Source organism: Cydia splendana, chromosome 20 (assembly GCF_910591565.1).
Source record: "Cydia splendana chromosome 20, ilCydSple1.2, whole genome shotgun sequence".
NCBI classification, from domain to species: domain Eukaryota; kingdom Metazoa; phylum Arthropoda; class Insecta; order Lepidoptera; family Tortricidae; genus Cydia; species Cydia splendana.
Window position 1 is genome coordinate 12,985,424 of NC_085979.1, and position 13,739 is coordinate 12,999,162.

The following is a 13,739-nucleotide window of genomic DNA, read 5'->3' on the forward strand; positions in this document are numbered from 1 at the left end:
CGGATGTGTCAAGGCTACTTTATTATATATTTATTTATTTACTAAACCCCGGTCCGAGCAGCTTACACCTTAGTAAGGCCACGGAGGCACGGAGTTTGTTCCTAACGCCATTGTATGTCGCTTAAAACTTCACATGACCAGGCGTGGCTCACTCCGCGATTTCGTCGCGTCGCAACAAGTGGCTACAAGTACATTCGTCGCACACCAATTTTGGTGGCTAGCCATAGGCCGCGCGTGGCGCTTGCGCCACCTAGCGGTCATATCTGTCCTAATCGTAACAGACGCGTTTTGTTAGAGAGTGAATCTTCTGTGCCTAGTACTATTATTTATTCTGTGACATGACATTCACATGATAGATGGATTTACCCGAGTTTGAAGTTAAGCGACTCATTTTTTCTTTCCACATGTTGTATGAGAGCTCTTGTGTGTGTCTGTGTACCGTAAACTCGCGTTACTTTGACCCAATGGAGGGTAACTTTGACCCAATTGAGGGTAACTTTGACCCACATGAAAACCTCATTTAAGGGTCTAATAAAAAACATAAAAACGTCAAAGGTTAGCTAAAACCAACCTCATGGCATATTTCCATAATTATTGTGCAATAATATTACCTGGGCCGAGTAAATCTCAATGGCCAAAGTTACCCTCCGGGGCTAAAGTAACCCGACTTTACGGTATATGACTTACCGACACTGTCTCCGGCGGCGATGGCGACAATATTGCTGAGCACGCCGGCCCGAGCTGCCCTGACCCTGGTTCGGGCTCGTGGGTCGTTACCAGCACCACCGGCCGCGTCTAAATGCTGCATTAGTGCTTCTACCACGCTGTATGAATATTGTGCCTACAAGAAAGGAAAGTTTACATTAGTAGTTTGTGTTACAAGGGATCAAAATGATATATTTCCGTCAAGGACGTACATTGAATCCTGGATGTAGCGATGGATTCTACAAAGTCTCTCCACGCCTCACTACGTTCGGGATTCTAAAGTAAAATCCTAAGCGTAATGAGGGATTCAAGTGTTAACGCCCAGGACGAAATAATTTTGATACCGTGTGACACATACTGCTTTTCACATCAACTATGAGGAAAATAAAATAATCTTAGTGTTGACACAATTATTATGTTTCAAAATATTATTCAAGCTAAAAAAAGAATGCAAAAAATAACAAAAACAGTGTCCTAGAACAGAAAAGTGCCCCTTTGATCCCCCCTAGCAGGGAGGAAAAGTGCCACTTTGATCCCTCCTAGCGGGGAAGAAAATAGTTATTTGTACAACAAGAGATCAAAGTTTGATATTTCTTCGAGTGCTTATTTTGAGTCCCGTGCAAGCGAAAGATTCTATAATAGATTCACGAGCGTAGCGAGTGAATCTAATTTAGAATCTTGAGCGTAGTAAGGGATTCAAAAGCGCACGAGATGTAAATAACTTTGATCTCGTGTAGTACACAACATTTTTCACCCTAAGCAGTGAGAACATACCTAGAGGGACAGAGATAATAGAACCCAAGTATATCGAACTTGTATTAGACCCCGCATGTTGAAATGACATTTGACTATAAAGGTCACTTGAATGTCATTTTGTCTCACTCAGTGAGCAAAATGCGATTTTGCTCACTGAGTGAGACAAAATGACTCAGTGAGCAAAATCGCATTTTGCTCACTGTTTTTAAGAAGCAAAGTACCCTTGTTCGAGCTGCTGAGGTGAAAAAGCCCTTTTCCGAATAGGTGATGTGAAAAAAAACTTGCACACCACTATCATGTGTTGTAGCCGCTATAAGTCTATCCCTAATGAGGTCAAACATGCGACGTTCGGCGCAGTTGGCGCTACAATGAAACGATTCAAAGTTACAAGATTATTTTTGTGAATTAAATACGAAAAAATTCTCTTCTTTATTTACTCAAATACTTATATTGTCAGTCTTCTTTATTAACTAAACTTTAATACTCCCCAAGACTACTAATAATGCAAAGTACTCACTTGTATGGAAAACATGATGATCTTAAAAGTATGTACGGCGAAGTCGTTCGGTACCCAAAGCTCGTGTCGATCGAAATGCCTGAAACAAGAACAAATATTAAAACAAAAGCAAAGAAAATATTGTGAACAATTACTGAAAATTGTGTCAACCTGTGAAACGCTTGTCCATACGTGAATATTGTAGATAGATATATCACGGCATGACATTTTGTCAAGTCAAATAGGCCCCTTGCGATACCTGAACTTAACACATTCATTGCCACTAAGTGCTACGGGTTACGCTCGTAGCGCGTAGCCACGTCTTTGCCGTATGTAGCAGTGTACCCGATAGTCGGGTTCTTGGCCCTGAATGACCTCTTTCTAGTCGTCAGTCACAGCTATGTGGCTTGCAGTAGGTACTTTAGTAATAAAACTAAAGTGTACCAGGACCACATGAAACAGCAGCTTACGTGAGCACTGTAGACCTTATCTAGTAGCAATGAGGTTCACTAAAGGACTGCATAAATAAACAGTGAGTGTTGCGAATGTTTTTAAAAGCCGTCCTAGGGGCTCATTCTACTCGTCAGCAGCCGTTATAACGTTTGTCATAGTCATAAAATTGGAGTGGACGATGGTAACTATGTCTCAAGTCTCACGACCTGTCATTCTGTCGTGTCAAATAGACCCCCTGTGAAACCCAGCCTTCTTTACATCGTCGCGTCTCATTATCGGCATTAAACTGGCTTAAAAATTCTTAAATTTCTCCCAAAAAGTACCAGGGTCACATTAACTAGCAGGAGCTTACGTGAGAACCGGTCGTAGTACGCTACGAATGTGTCCGAAGGAGGCGCGGCCGACTAACTCCCGAAGACACGCTTCGGCGAGGCGAGGCGGGGTGTCTTCTACTCCGTCTTGTGTGTCTGTGTCCATGCAGGATAGAGTCTCGTATTTTTCTGCACTCTGAAAGATGGCACCGTTTTGATCAGAATAGAAGTGCTACTAATAAATTACACTTACTAAAAAATGAAATCTGTCAACAATTCATGGTAAAATATTCTATTGCCGACTGGACGTACTGATTGATTGATTGATTGATTTGACAGTCGTCTACTAAAGTTAATTAAAACTAACTGTAATTGGCAAGCGACAGACTTAAGTGCCACAAAAAAGTCTTTTGAAAATATGACATTTATGTTGACACTTTCATACTTTCTCGCTGGAAAATTGCTGTAGAGTAAGCGGGAGGCAAAGTTCGAAGAAACAGTCGTATGACACTAACTTTAAATAGGTTGCGTTGTTTTATTACCAAGTTCTTATGTGGACCCTTTAAATCGACCACCATGCCTGGGAAACCTTTGCTGAAGACCGTGATGGAGGGCGCAAGCGTGTTGTGGAGGGGAGAAGGCTATGCGACCAAGCCTGGTTTAATGCTTTAGATAGCAGAAGGTGTCGCAGAAAGCAAGCCGGGACTGGAACCTCAGGTGGCATGAGCTTCCTCTGCCAAAAATGTGGGAGGTCGTGCCGCTCACGCATCAGCCTCCACAGTCACCGTCATCCGTTTCAGGCATAAGCAGGCGTGACTCACTCCGCGATTTCGTTGCTTTGCAACAGGTAGCTAAAAGTACATCCGTTCCACACCAATTTTGGTGGTTAGCCATAAGCCGCGTGTGGCGCTGTCGCCACCTAGCGGCCATATCTGTTCTGATCGTAAGAGACGCGTTTTGTTAGAGAGTGAGTCTTCTGTACCTAGTACTATTATTTATTCTGTGGCATAAGTCTAAATCTAAACAGTTGTCAGGGAAATTACCTGCATATTATAGAGCAGAGAAGGCACAATTTTATCCATGTGCTGGGCCTCCCATATGTTCTCTACCAGGTCGTCGGATACCGTCTTTCTAATCACGCCCTGAAACAGAAACAAATAGTTTAAATGATATTAACATTATTTTAAACAGGTCATTCATGTATTATTAAGTCGACAAGCTCGACATGTTTCGATCTAATTTGCGAGGATCCTCTTCACGGAGCAACGACTCGCTTTCACTGATCGAGGGTGCGCCGTGTACTGCGGGCCAAAGCCCGACTTCGGAAACTTCGAAAACTTTAAATTGCTACTACGACGTGGACGATGCTCTTTGTACACTTTGAACGAATCCTGCTTTGTGGATTTTGTTCTGGTCATTGGATAATATTTTTGCTTGATGTCAATGATGTGTAAATATCAGATAATTTACCTGCAAGCCTTGTATTCCAGCAAGTCGTATCTTGTCTCTCATTGTTTTGTCATTGTGGTTGCTGTGGCACATGGCTGAGAACTTGGATACGAAGAAGTCGTAGCGGCGGTGGTACGACGGCGTGTCTTCTCTCCTTGATATCTGATTATAAGATAAGTTACCTGCAAGCCTTGTATTCCAGCAAGTCGTATCTTGTTCCTCGTCGTCTTGTCATTGTAGTTGCTGTGGCACATCTCCGAGAACTTGGATACGAAGAAGTCGTAGCGGCGGTGGTACGACGGCGTGTCTTCTCTCCTTGATATCTGATTATAAGATAAGTTACCTGCAAGCCTTGTATTCCAGCAAGTCGTATCTTGTCCCTCATTGTCTTGTCATTGTAGTTGCTGTGGCACATCTCCGAGAACTTGGATACGAAGAAGTCGTAGCGGCGGTGGTACGACGGCGTGTCTTCTCTCCTTGATATCTGATTATAAGATAAGTTACCTGCAAGCCTTGTATTCCAGCAAGTCGTATCTTGTCCCTCATCGTCTTGTCATTGTGGTTGCTGTGGCACATGGCTGAGAACTTGGATACGAAGAAGTCGTAGCGGCGGTGGTACGACGGCGTGTCTTCTCTCCTTGATATCTGATTATAAGATAAGCTACCTGCAAGCCTTGTATGCCGGCGAGTCGTATCTTGTCCCTCATCGTCTTGTCATTATGGTTGCTGTGGCACATCGCCGAGAACTTGGATACGAAGAAGTCGTAGCGGCGGTGGTACGACGGCGTGTCTTCTCTCCTTGATATCTGATTATAAGATAAGTTACCTGCAAGCCTTGTATGCCGGCGAGTCGTATCTTGTCCCTCATCGTCTTGTCATTGTGGTTGCTGTGGCACATGGCTGAGAACTTGGATACGAAGAAGTCGTAGCGACGATGGTACGACGGCGTGTCTTCCTCGATATTTGCGAAGCGGACAAACTGTAATAAATAAATATTGGGATTTAGCAGATACGTCGGATCATCCTTATAATATCCTTATGAAGTATCTATGGATTTAAGATCAAAATAGTTCGACTTGAGTCTATAGTACGGCGCGGCGTGGGGTTTCTAATCGGATATTTTCCTAACTATTTTTTAAAGTAAGAGTGCATAAACGGTATCGAGCAGCATATAAGTACACTATTTTATTGGTGCGAAGTATATACGTCAAGTTTAAGTTTCCATTCAGGTCACAAGGTGGCAAACCTTCCAATGCTCTAGGCCCCTATGGTTAAGTTTTGTATTGATACCTTTTCGTAATGAATAGGGAATATTACGCAAAACTCTGCGTAGAGGGCGTCACTAATTCAATCACATGGCCTACCGTGAAACACGACTCTTGCTTATTCGATCGATAGAGAGGCAGATAACGAAATTTGGAATTTCGCGTTTTCGCGGTAGGCCACCTGTAAACAAACCGCCTTGATGCACCAATGTCATAGTAAAAACTTGTCAAAAACCAGTTCAAGGCATAGGTAGTAAGTATAAGTTACTCTATGGTTTACTAAACATATTAGTACTGCACTCTGGCGGCATAACATTGCAGTAATACTCCCTGTTCAAGAAGTGTTTTTAGCTCACGCTCTGAGCAGCAAAGATCTTCAGCTCATGGTCAGTGGATTCTAAAGGTTTCGGCATCTTTAAGAAACTCTTGACGCACAAGTTTAGCGTCTGCTAGGTTGGGCTGGAACAGCTAGTACATTGCTTCCATTTTACCGTGAATGAAAGTACTAGGTTACAAGTTAAAGTCATAAAGTCTGTGATGGTACTTACGCTCTGAATAGCCAAGGTCTGCAGGTCATGATCCTTGAATTCTAATAGATCCTACACCATATTTAAGAAACTCCCCCACAAGTTTAGCGGCTGCGAGACAGGCCAGGCCCCTATTTCACCACAGTGACAGGTGCGACAATTCGACAAATGTCACTGTTGCTGACGTCACAGGCATCCACGGGCTAAAGTTAAAGCTTACTATCGGGCGGGCCGTATTCCTGTTTGCCACCATCATTGTATTATTTAAAAAAACTTTATTATATCGGCAAAAAACAGGTATTTCTCTTGCGAAGATTATGATGATGATGATGACAATTGTCACAAGATTTAAAAGAACTTTCAGTAATTCTTGAGAGGAAATGAGTTCTGTGACGGAATTTCGTGACGATTGTCGTGTTTCTTGTGACAATTGTTATGAGCTTCGCAAAATAAGTAAATACTTATTTATTGGCAACATAATGATTTTTTTGAAAAATTTAAATGTTGGTGGCAAGCAAGCAATCGCCCGTCCGGTGGTAAGCGGTTACCGTAGCCGATGGAGGCCTGTGATGTCAGTAACAGTGATGTCGACAATTGTCGCACCTGTCACCGTGATGGAATAGGGGCGAGGTAGCTCGTCTGTCGCTTCCATTCCACCGACAATGAAATTACTAGGTTATACTTATACCTATGTAACTAAAAGTTGATGCTGATTACTCACGCTCTGAGTAGCCAAGGTCTGAAGTTCAGGATCCGTGGATTCTAGGAGCTTCTGCACCATCTTTAGGAAGCTCTCGACGAATAAATTGAGCGTCTGTGAATGGCAGGCCAGGAGAAGTTGATCCATCGCTTCCATTGCTATGACCACGAATCTGGAATTGATATGATTTTGGTAAAGTTAAGAAGTAACAATATTGCTGAAATTTGCAAAGTGCCCATAAAACTATAGTAGTTTTATGAAACGAGCGAAGCGAGTTCTCGACGGAAACGGATAGATTGTTACAACTTTGTATAAAAATCTACGGTCTATTAAAGTCTGCCACAAACATTAAAGGCAGACAATAGCCACACAACAGCCATAAACCTGTTATAAGGCCGAACCACACAAGGCTCCGTCACCCTGCGAAGACACGCACGCGATGGTTCGAATGCATGGAATTCTTCATCACACTCGTAAAAGGTGTTATTACACGTATTGGCTCAAAAATGGCTGTAATGTACTCAAAAATTAGGCACAAGTGTGAACATTGTGTGTGCCACGGGCGGTACCTACAGGAATTACGAACTTGTGCCTTCAGCTTCGGGTTTCAAATGTTTCAATTCATACTCGATCGTAAATTCTTGTTTACCTCTCCTAATACACAATGTACTGATACCAAACTGACATAGGACGTAAGTAGCTTCACATACCGCTTCGCCTGTTTTGCAAAAAACTGCGCGTATACTGTAGTGCAGAAAACTGCGAATATACTGCGAGTATGCGAATACACTCTCTAGTCACTCTCTCCGCCTAGCCTTATCCCATAATTTGGGGTCTGCTTTCCTAGTCCTATTTCGCCAGGACGCTCTGTCCCGGGTTGTCTCAGATGTGTCATTTGCATCTTGCATGTCTTTGTTTATGGTACCTATCTATGTTACCCCATGTTCATATTGCTATGGTGTTATACAAGTATGTATTTATGTATATGTATGTTGTGTTAGTATGCGAATACCATAGAAGGTAGGATCGTATAAAAGTGGTATACGCGTGCCTCCGTGAGGGACAAAACATACGCAAATGGGACACTGTTATTGGTCGAATTCATTTGTTGCCCACCATAATCCATACCAAAATCCATACTAATAAAACGGTGGGGAACAATTAAAATGTGAGACTGTGACAAGGTCAAACAATAATAGCTCTTTCGCTGCTACTCCTATTGAAAGATACATAAGACTATCCTGTTCGGTCACTTCTCCCCACCCTCATGCCAGATCCAGTTTTAATACTAGATTCATGGCGAATACACTGGCCTTTTAAAACTTACCCATGCCTCCTTCTATAAATATCCCGACTAGCCTTCTGGAACAAATATTCTCCAATCCTGTCCAGCTTCTCCGGGCTGGAGAGCGAATAGAACGTGAGCTTCTCCATATTGGACTTCACCAGGCCCTCTTGCGGGGAAGCGGGGAAGATGTTGTCCACCAGCCGCTTGTAGCGCGGCCGAAGGGCCGAGCAGCAGCCGCAGCAGCCTGAAATGAAACGTATTGATAATGATATAAGATTCAGAATAGATTGGCTATGGATAAAGGGAACGGATCTGAAAAGCCCTAGCATCCTGGTATCAACCGTATGAGTAAAGATGTAAGGTTCAGAATAGATTGGCTGTAGGGGTCGTAGGTATATGAAAACTATTAGGGTTGAGAAGCAGTCACAACAGCCTGGAATGAAACGTAAGACCAAGCCAAGACGAGCAAAGCGAAGCGCAAGGGCACTACCTACCTTTTCTCGAAGCGCTTCGTCGTTTTTTTGAACCCTCATAACTTGGGTTTTCATTATACCAGATAAACAAATTTCTGGGAATATGATGTCAATAGTGGACTTATTAAGCACAAAAAAAAAATCAATTGCATAGCTCTTATACTTTACATTTTATTCATATCTAAAAAAACCCGATTTCGTCACTGACTCACTCACTGTTGATCATCAAAACCTTAAGGGTACTTCCTGAAGTCCTAGGAAGCTGAAATTTGGTATGTAAGATAGTCTTAGTACACAAACAACAAAAAAACTTCAAATCTTTGAAATTTTTAGACCCTAAGGGGTTAAGGGGAGTGAAATTTTGTATGGGGAATCAATAACCGCCAAACCGATTTAGATGAAATTTGGTATGTAGATTGTTATGGGGAAGGATATAGAATAGTTTCCAACCCCAAAATCACCGCGTAAGGGTGATAAGGGGGTGGAAAAGGGCGTTAGGGGGGAAAAGGAGGTAGAAGTTTATGGGGTAAAAAAGCAGATTGTTTAAAAAATACGTATTTCAGGATTTTTAATTGTAAATTACTCCCATCCCATAATTAAGAGATGGAAGATTGTTATAAACAACTTACAAAAAGAAGTGAAATCCCACCAAAAACATTTTCATGTAAAATGTTGCCAAGACAAAACCATAAGGCTCGCACTGACAAAAAGTTATCAGATCTCTTGTAGAGCCAAGCTACTAACTCTACAAGCCCCAACTTCACAAACTCTACACCTTAGACAAATTATGTGTGTGTACATAGGTGGACCTTATTACAAAAGGCATAAAGTCCACCGATGTACAGTTAACAGTGTGGGCGATGATAAATAATATCCATATCTACATCTACACGTGTAGTAATGTAAAGAGAATTCATAACGTGGCCACATTTAAATTAATCACAGACAGTGCCCTCTCACATTTACAAAGAGTAGAATATAGCTTCTGACCTTTTCTCTTATTTAAACCGGTGAAGCGGACATCAAAGGCGTTTTTAAACGACCCTTAAAACATTACAAAGCACAGTCGGCTACGGAGTTATAATTGTTAAAATACATTGCAAATTAAAACTATTATGTTTTATTATTACAAGCTTTTATTTAGTTTCACCTGACCGTTGTTACAAGCTTTTATTTAGTTTCACCTTCACCTGACCGTTGTCTGTCTGTCGTTCTGTAATCAAATCTTGCAAGTTAAATTTGATCCACTTCCCGGTTTCCGATTGAGCTGAAATTTTGCATGCATGTATAAATCGGATGACAATGCAATATTATGGTACCATCGAGCTGATCTGATGATGGAGACAGGAGGTGGCCATAGGAACTCTGTGATGAAACAAACGCAACCTAATTGTGTTAGGGGTATTTAGAATTGTCTCGATGAGTATTAGTTGTCTGTCGTAAGAAAAGTACAGTCAGCGATAAAAGCTTGTACCAAAAATGAAATTTTTGCCAAAAAAATATTTTTAGTTATTAGTTGCCTGAAAATCACTACACCTTATAAAACAAAGTCCCCCGCCGCGTCTGTCTGTTTGTGTGTTTGTATGTTCGCGATCCTACTCAATAACTGCTGAACGGATTTTCATGCGTTTTTCACCTATAGAGTGATTCTTGAGGAAGGTTTAGGTGTATAATTAGTTAACCCGTGCGAAGCCGGGGTGGGTCGCGAGTAAATTATATAAAGGGAAATTACTGCTAATTATACAAGTTTTACACCTTAATGCTTTCGAGAAAGGAGTCCCACGGGTTCCAAAACTTTTTTTCCGTCGCGATCTCTTGGCACTCGTAACCTACAGTTTCGCGTCTCCCTGTTTTGTGTTCTAAAAGTTTGAATACTTACTTATAATTAAATTTCTTAACTACGTATGTACATATTTTTTTTTGCATTTCTTAATTTTTTCCTGCGTTACTTACATGTCATGTACACGGTTCGGCTTACTACGAAGCATGTCCGATGTGCGATCTTGCTTAACGGCATCATTTTAGCACTAATTTCCACTATACATTAAGCCAATCTCACCTAAAAGAGTTCACTATTAAAACTGCTAAATAAAATAGTCCATTATATGATGTCATTAGTTGTGAGACTTGCAAGTGATTTTCTCATGATATCGTCAATTTCAATCACAGAACACAATAGACAATCAAAGTCCTAACGTTAGTATCGTTTTCACAACAAAAATAATAATGAAGTAATATTGATAACTTTAAATTGATTGCTGGTTTTAACAACAGCGGCACTCTACTGTGATGTTATCCTATTACTACGAAGATAACGACTGATATGTACACGACAACTTATCATTTACAAACATTATATCTTGCCTGTTAACTCGTATCTAAACTACCATGAGACAGAAGTCTATGAAAACTATACGTAATCAAAGATCATTCTTATGCTGGTCATTCAGCCTTGGCTTTATGAATGAGTTTTGATAAACTAAGAAGTAACCCCGGACGAGATATTACGGTTAAAAATCTCTCCGAGATAGTAAGATATTATCGTCGTTATTTCTATGGCTATAAGATTGGTTGTCGCGTGATTGGACTTTGTGGGTTTAAACTGTTCACGTGTTAGGTTAGATAGATAAGGAATCATCGATGCTATAAATTATAGGATAATAATAATATCAAAAATATCAAATGAGCAGTGGACTATGTCGTCCGCTGGAGACTCACATTATAAATATTTAAATCCCTACTCGATATATAATTTTTATTTAATATTGATTAATACATATGTTTACCTAAATAGGTATTATACCATCTCAACATAGGTAGGTAAATTAATCAGTCTTACATAATCGATCCATTCTGCAATATTGACCAAAAAAAAATGTTATCATCAAACCCATAGCCAATTACGGCCAACGACACGATTTTGACTATTTTCAAAACGAAGTGACTCCCACAGCGGTGAACGGAACGCTATACCCGCAAGTTCACGTCCCCCCATCACCGAATCTCGTTTGCGAGTTTTGCGACCCACGACCGTTCATGATTCATTCGTGCGTGCCGTGCGTCGCAATCACTTAAGCTTGAAGTCACGTTTGCTTAAACCAGACGAACTGATAAAAGTGCCAAACGGATGACTTGCAGTTACGATGAAGAGCTAATAACAGTAAACCTACTTATCGCCTAAAAATGGCTTTCGTCTCTATGATTGCGTACTCTTGCAAATAAGCGCGATAGAAATAACATACTCTCAACCAAAAAAATTCTAGGTACGTATACGTCTAATTCCAAACAAATCGCCTTTCTCCATTATCACTTTGTTTTTCAATCCAGCCAGAGTTTGGCAAAGTATGCAAAGTTGAGCTTTACATTACAAGTACGTTACGTACGTACATCTCCACAATTTCTAAGATACTCGACGATCATTGTCCGATCCCGCCTAAGGGCCTAACCGTTTCTCGGAGACAGTAACGATCCTGCCTAACCGTTCCTTTTTTCGAACTGTAACGTAAGAGTAAGGGCGCACAGGGCGGCCGGCGACGTGCGACTGAGCGGCCGGCGCTATATTTAACTGACCCGACTGAAATAGGTATGTCGCGTAACAGTAGGGCTGCGCTACGGAAGTACATGCTTTTATTCTTTTGTGTGACACATATTTCGAGGGATTTTATCTGTGTCATTTCCCCTCTTTCTCAAAACAAAGACTTTGAAATAAGTACACTCAGCGTCACGGAAATCGCACACCTTCGTATGGTGCGAGCGATTATAGGTCTCAGTGAAATAGTTTTACCTCACCCAGGTACCTACCTCTATTTACATTACAGTCATCATTAATATCATTATAAAAGAGGATGGTCCTAATAATTTGATGTAACCTACCAACTAAGGTTAAAATAACGCCAAAGTAAAACACAATAGGTATTTATAACTAAGTAGCGACCCGCCCCGTCTTCGCACGGGATAACAAATTATACACCTAAACCTTCCTCAAGAATAACTCTATTGATAGGTGAAAACCGCATGAAAATCCGTTCAGTAGTTTTTGAGTTTATCGCGAACATACAAACACACAAACAGACAGACGCGCCGGGGGACTTTGTTTTATAAGGTGTAGTGATAGGTAATGAATGTAATGATGAAAAAAACAGGGATGTCCCCGATACGATAAAACATAGACCAATGTTATATCGTGTACCCCGTACCGTACGATACTTCTTGGTAGTATGTCTACCACCCACGCATTAAACTCGGCACCCTTAGTGGTTCCACCTACGCGATCAAATTATCATGTTACATATTAAATGGACAAGGGCTAACGTATTTCCAGCTAATAAGTAAATAGTTATCCTAGGGTATATATTTATCCCTATAGAAGAAGTTATTAACCTGCCATACTAGCCGGAGAGCTAGCCACGGAAATAGGTATACAATTTATAGAGCCACGAAATCCCTCTAGTTAGTGTGCCATACTATCATTATTAATTAATTCGGGCGCCTGGCAGCTGTTCAGCGGTGGGTGCGGGAGTGGATGGACAACAAAGGGGTTGTAAAATCAATTGAAGGTGTGCAATTTATAGAGCTCTGAGTCTGGTGTGATATAATAGCTAATTATGTATTTAATTCAAATATAACAATGCCAGGCGTTTTATTTGGGGGAAAAGTAGTGCCAGGTGATGAAAATACATACACAGTCACTTGTGCGCCTGCAGGAAGATCACGAGCAAATTGCACCTGACTCACAATTGCTTTAAGCATAGTGTCGTATAAGTATGTCTTCTACTTTTTGTACTCTGTCACAGAATAAATAACAGTACTACTCTGTTCAATTACGCCTAGGTAAGTGTTAGGTAAAAGTAGAAGACATATACGACACTATGCGTAAAGCTATTGTGAGTCAGGTGAAATTTGCTCGTGGTCTTCCTGCAGGCGCACAAGTGATTGTGTATTTTCATCACCTGGCACTAATTTTCCCCCAAATAAAACGCCTGGCATTGTTATATTTGAATTAAATACATAATTACCTAGCTATTATATCACACCAAACACAGAGCTCTATAAATTGCACACCTTCAATTGATTTTACAACCACTTTGTTGCCCATCCACTCCCACACCCACCGCTAAACAGCTGCCAGGCGCCCGGATTAATTAATAATGATAGTATGACATACTAACTAGAGGAATTTCGTTGCTCTATAAATTGCATACCTACCTATGGCCGTGGCTAGCTCTTAGACCATACTTTCCTCACCTACTACTTAATACCGTAAGGTGCAGCGAGGCAATTTCGACTGTGGGATAATTTCAACTAATCGAAAATCTT

General features: G+C 41.1%; 1 protein-coding gene across 1 annotated transcript in view; it reads right to left on the reverse strand.

Annotated features, from left to right (window-relative positions):
• The window catches only part of LOC134800585 (protein EFR3 homolog cmp44E), a 30,254-nt gene extending 19,483 nt beyond the window's left edge, over positions 1 to 10,771 (reverse strand). The window contains exons 1-8 of the mRNA XM_063773075.1: positions 10,377 to 10,771; positions 7,990 to 8,194; positions 6,684 to 6,834; positions 4,997 to 5,149; positions 3,765 to 3,863; positions 2,763 to 2,917; positions 1,979 to 2,057; positions 688 to 841 (exon numbers count right to left, since the gene is read on the reverse strand). Of these exons, the coding sequence (XP_063629145.1) occupies positions 688 to 841; positions 1,979 to 2,057; positions 2,763 to 2,917; positions 3,765 to 3,863; positions 4,997 to 5,149; positions 6,684 to 6,834; positions 7,990 to 8,194; positions 10,377 to 10,443 (1,063 nt within the window). The 5' untranslated portion in view covers positions 10,444 to 10,771. The remainder of the gene's footprint in view (positions 1 to 687; positions 842 to 1,978; positions 2,058 to 2,762; positions 2,918 to 3,764; positions 3,864 to 4,996; positions 5,150 to 6,683; positions 6,835 to 7,989; positions 8,195 to 10,376) is intronic.
• Between the last annotated feature and the right edge of the window lie 2,968 nt (positions 10,772 to 13,739).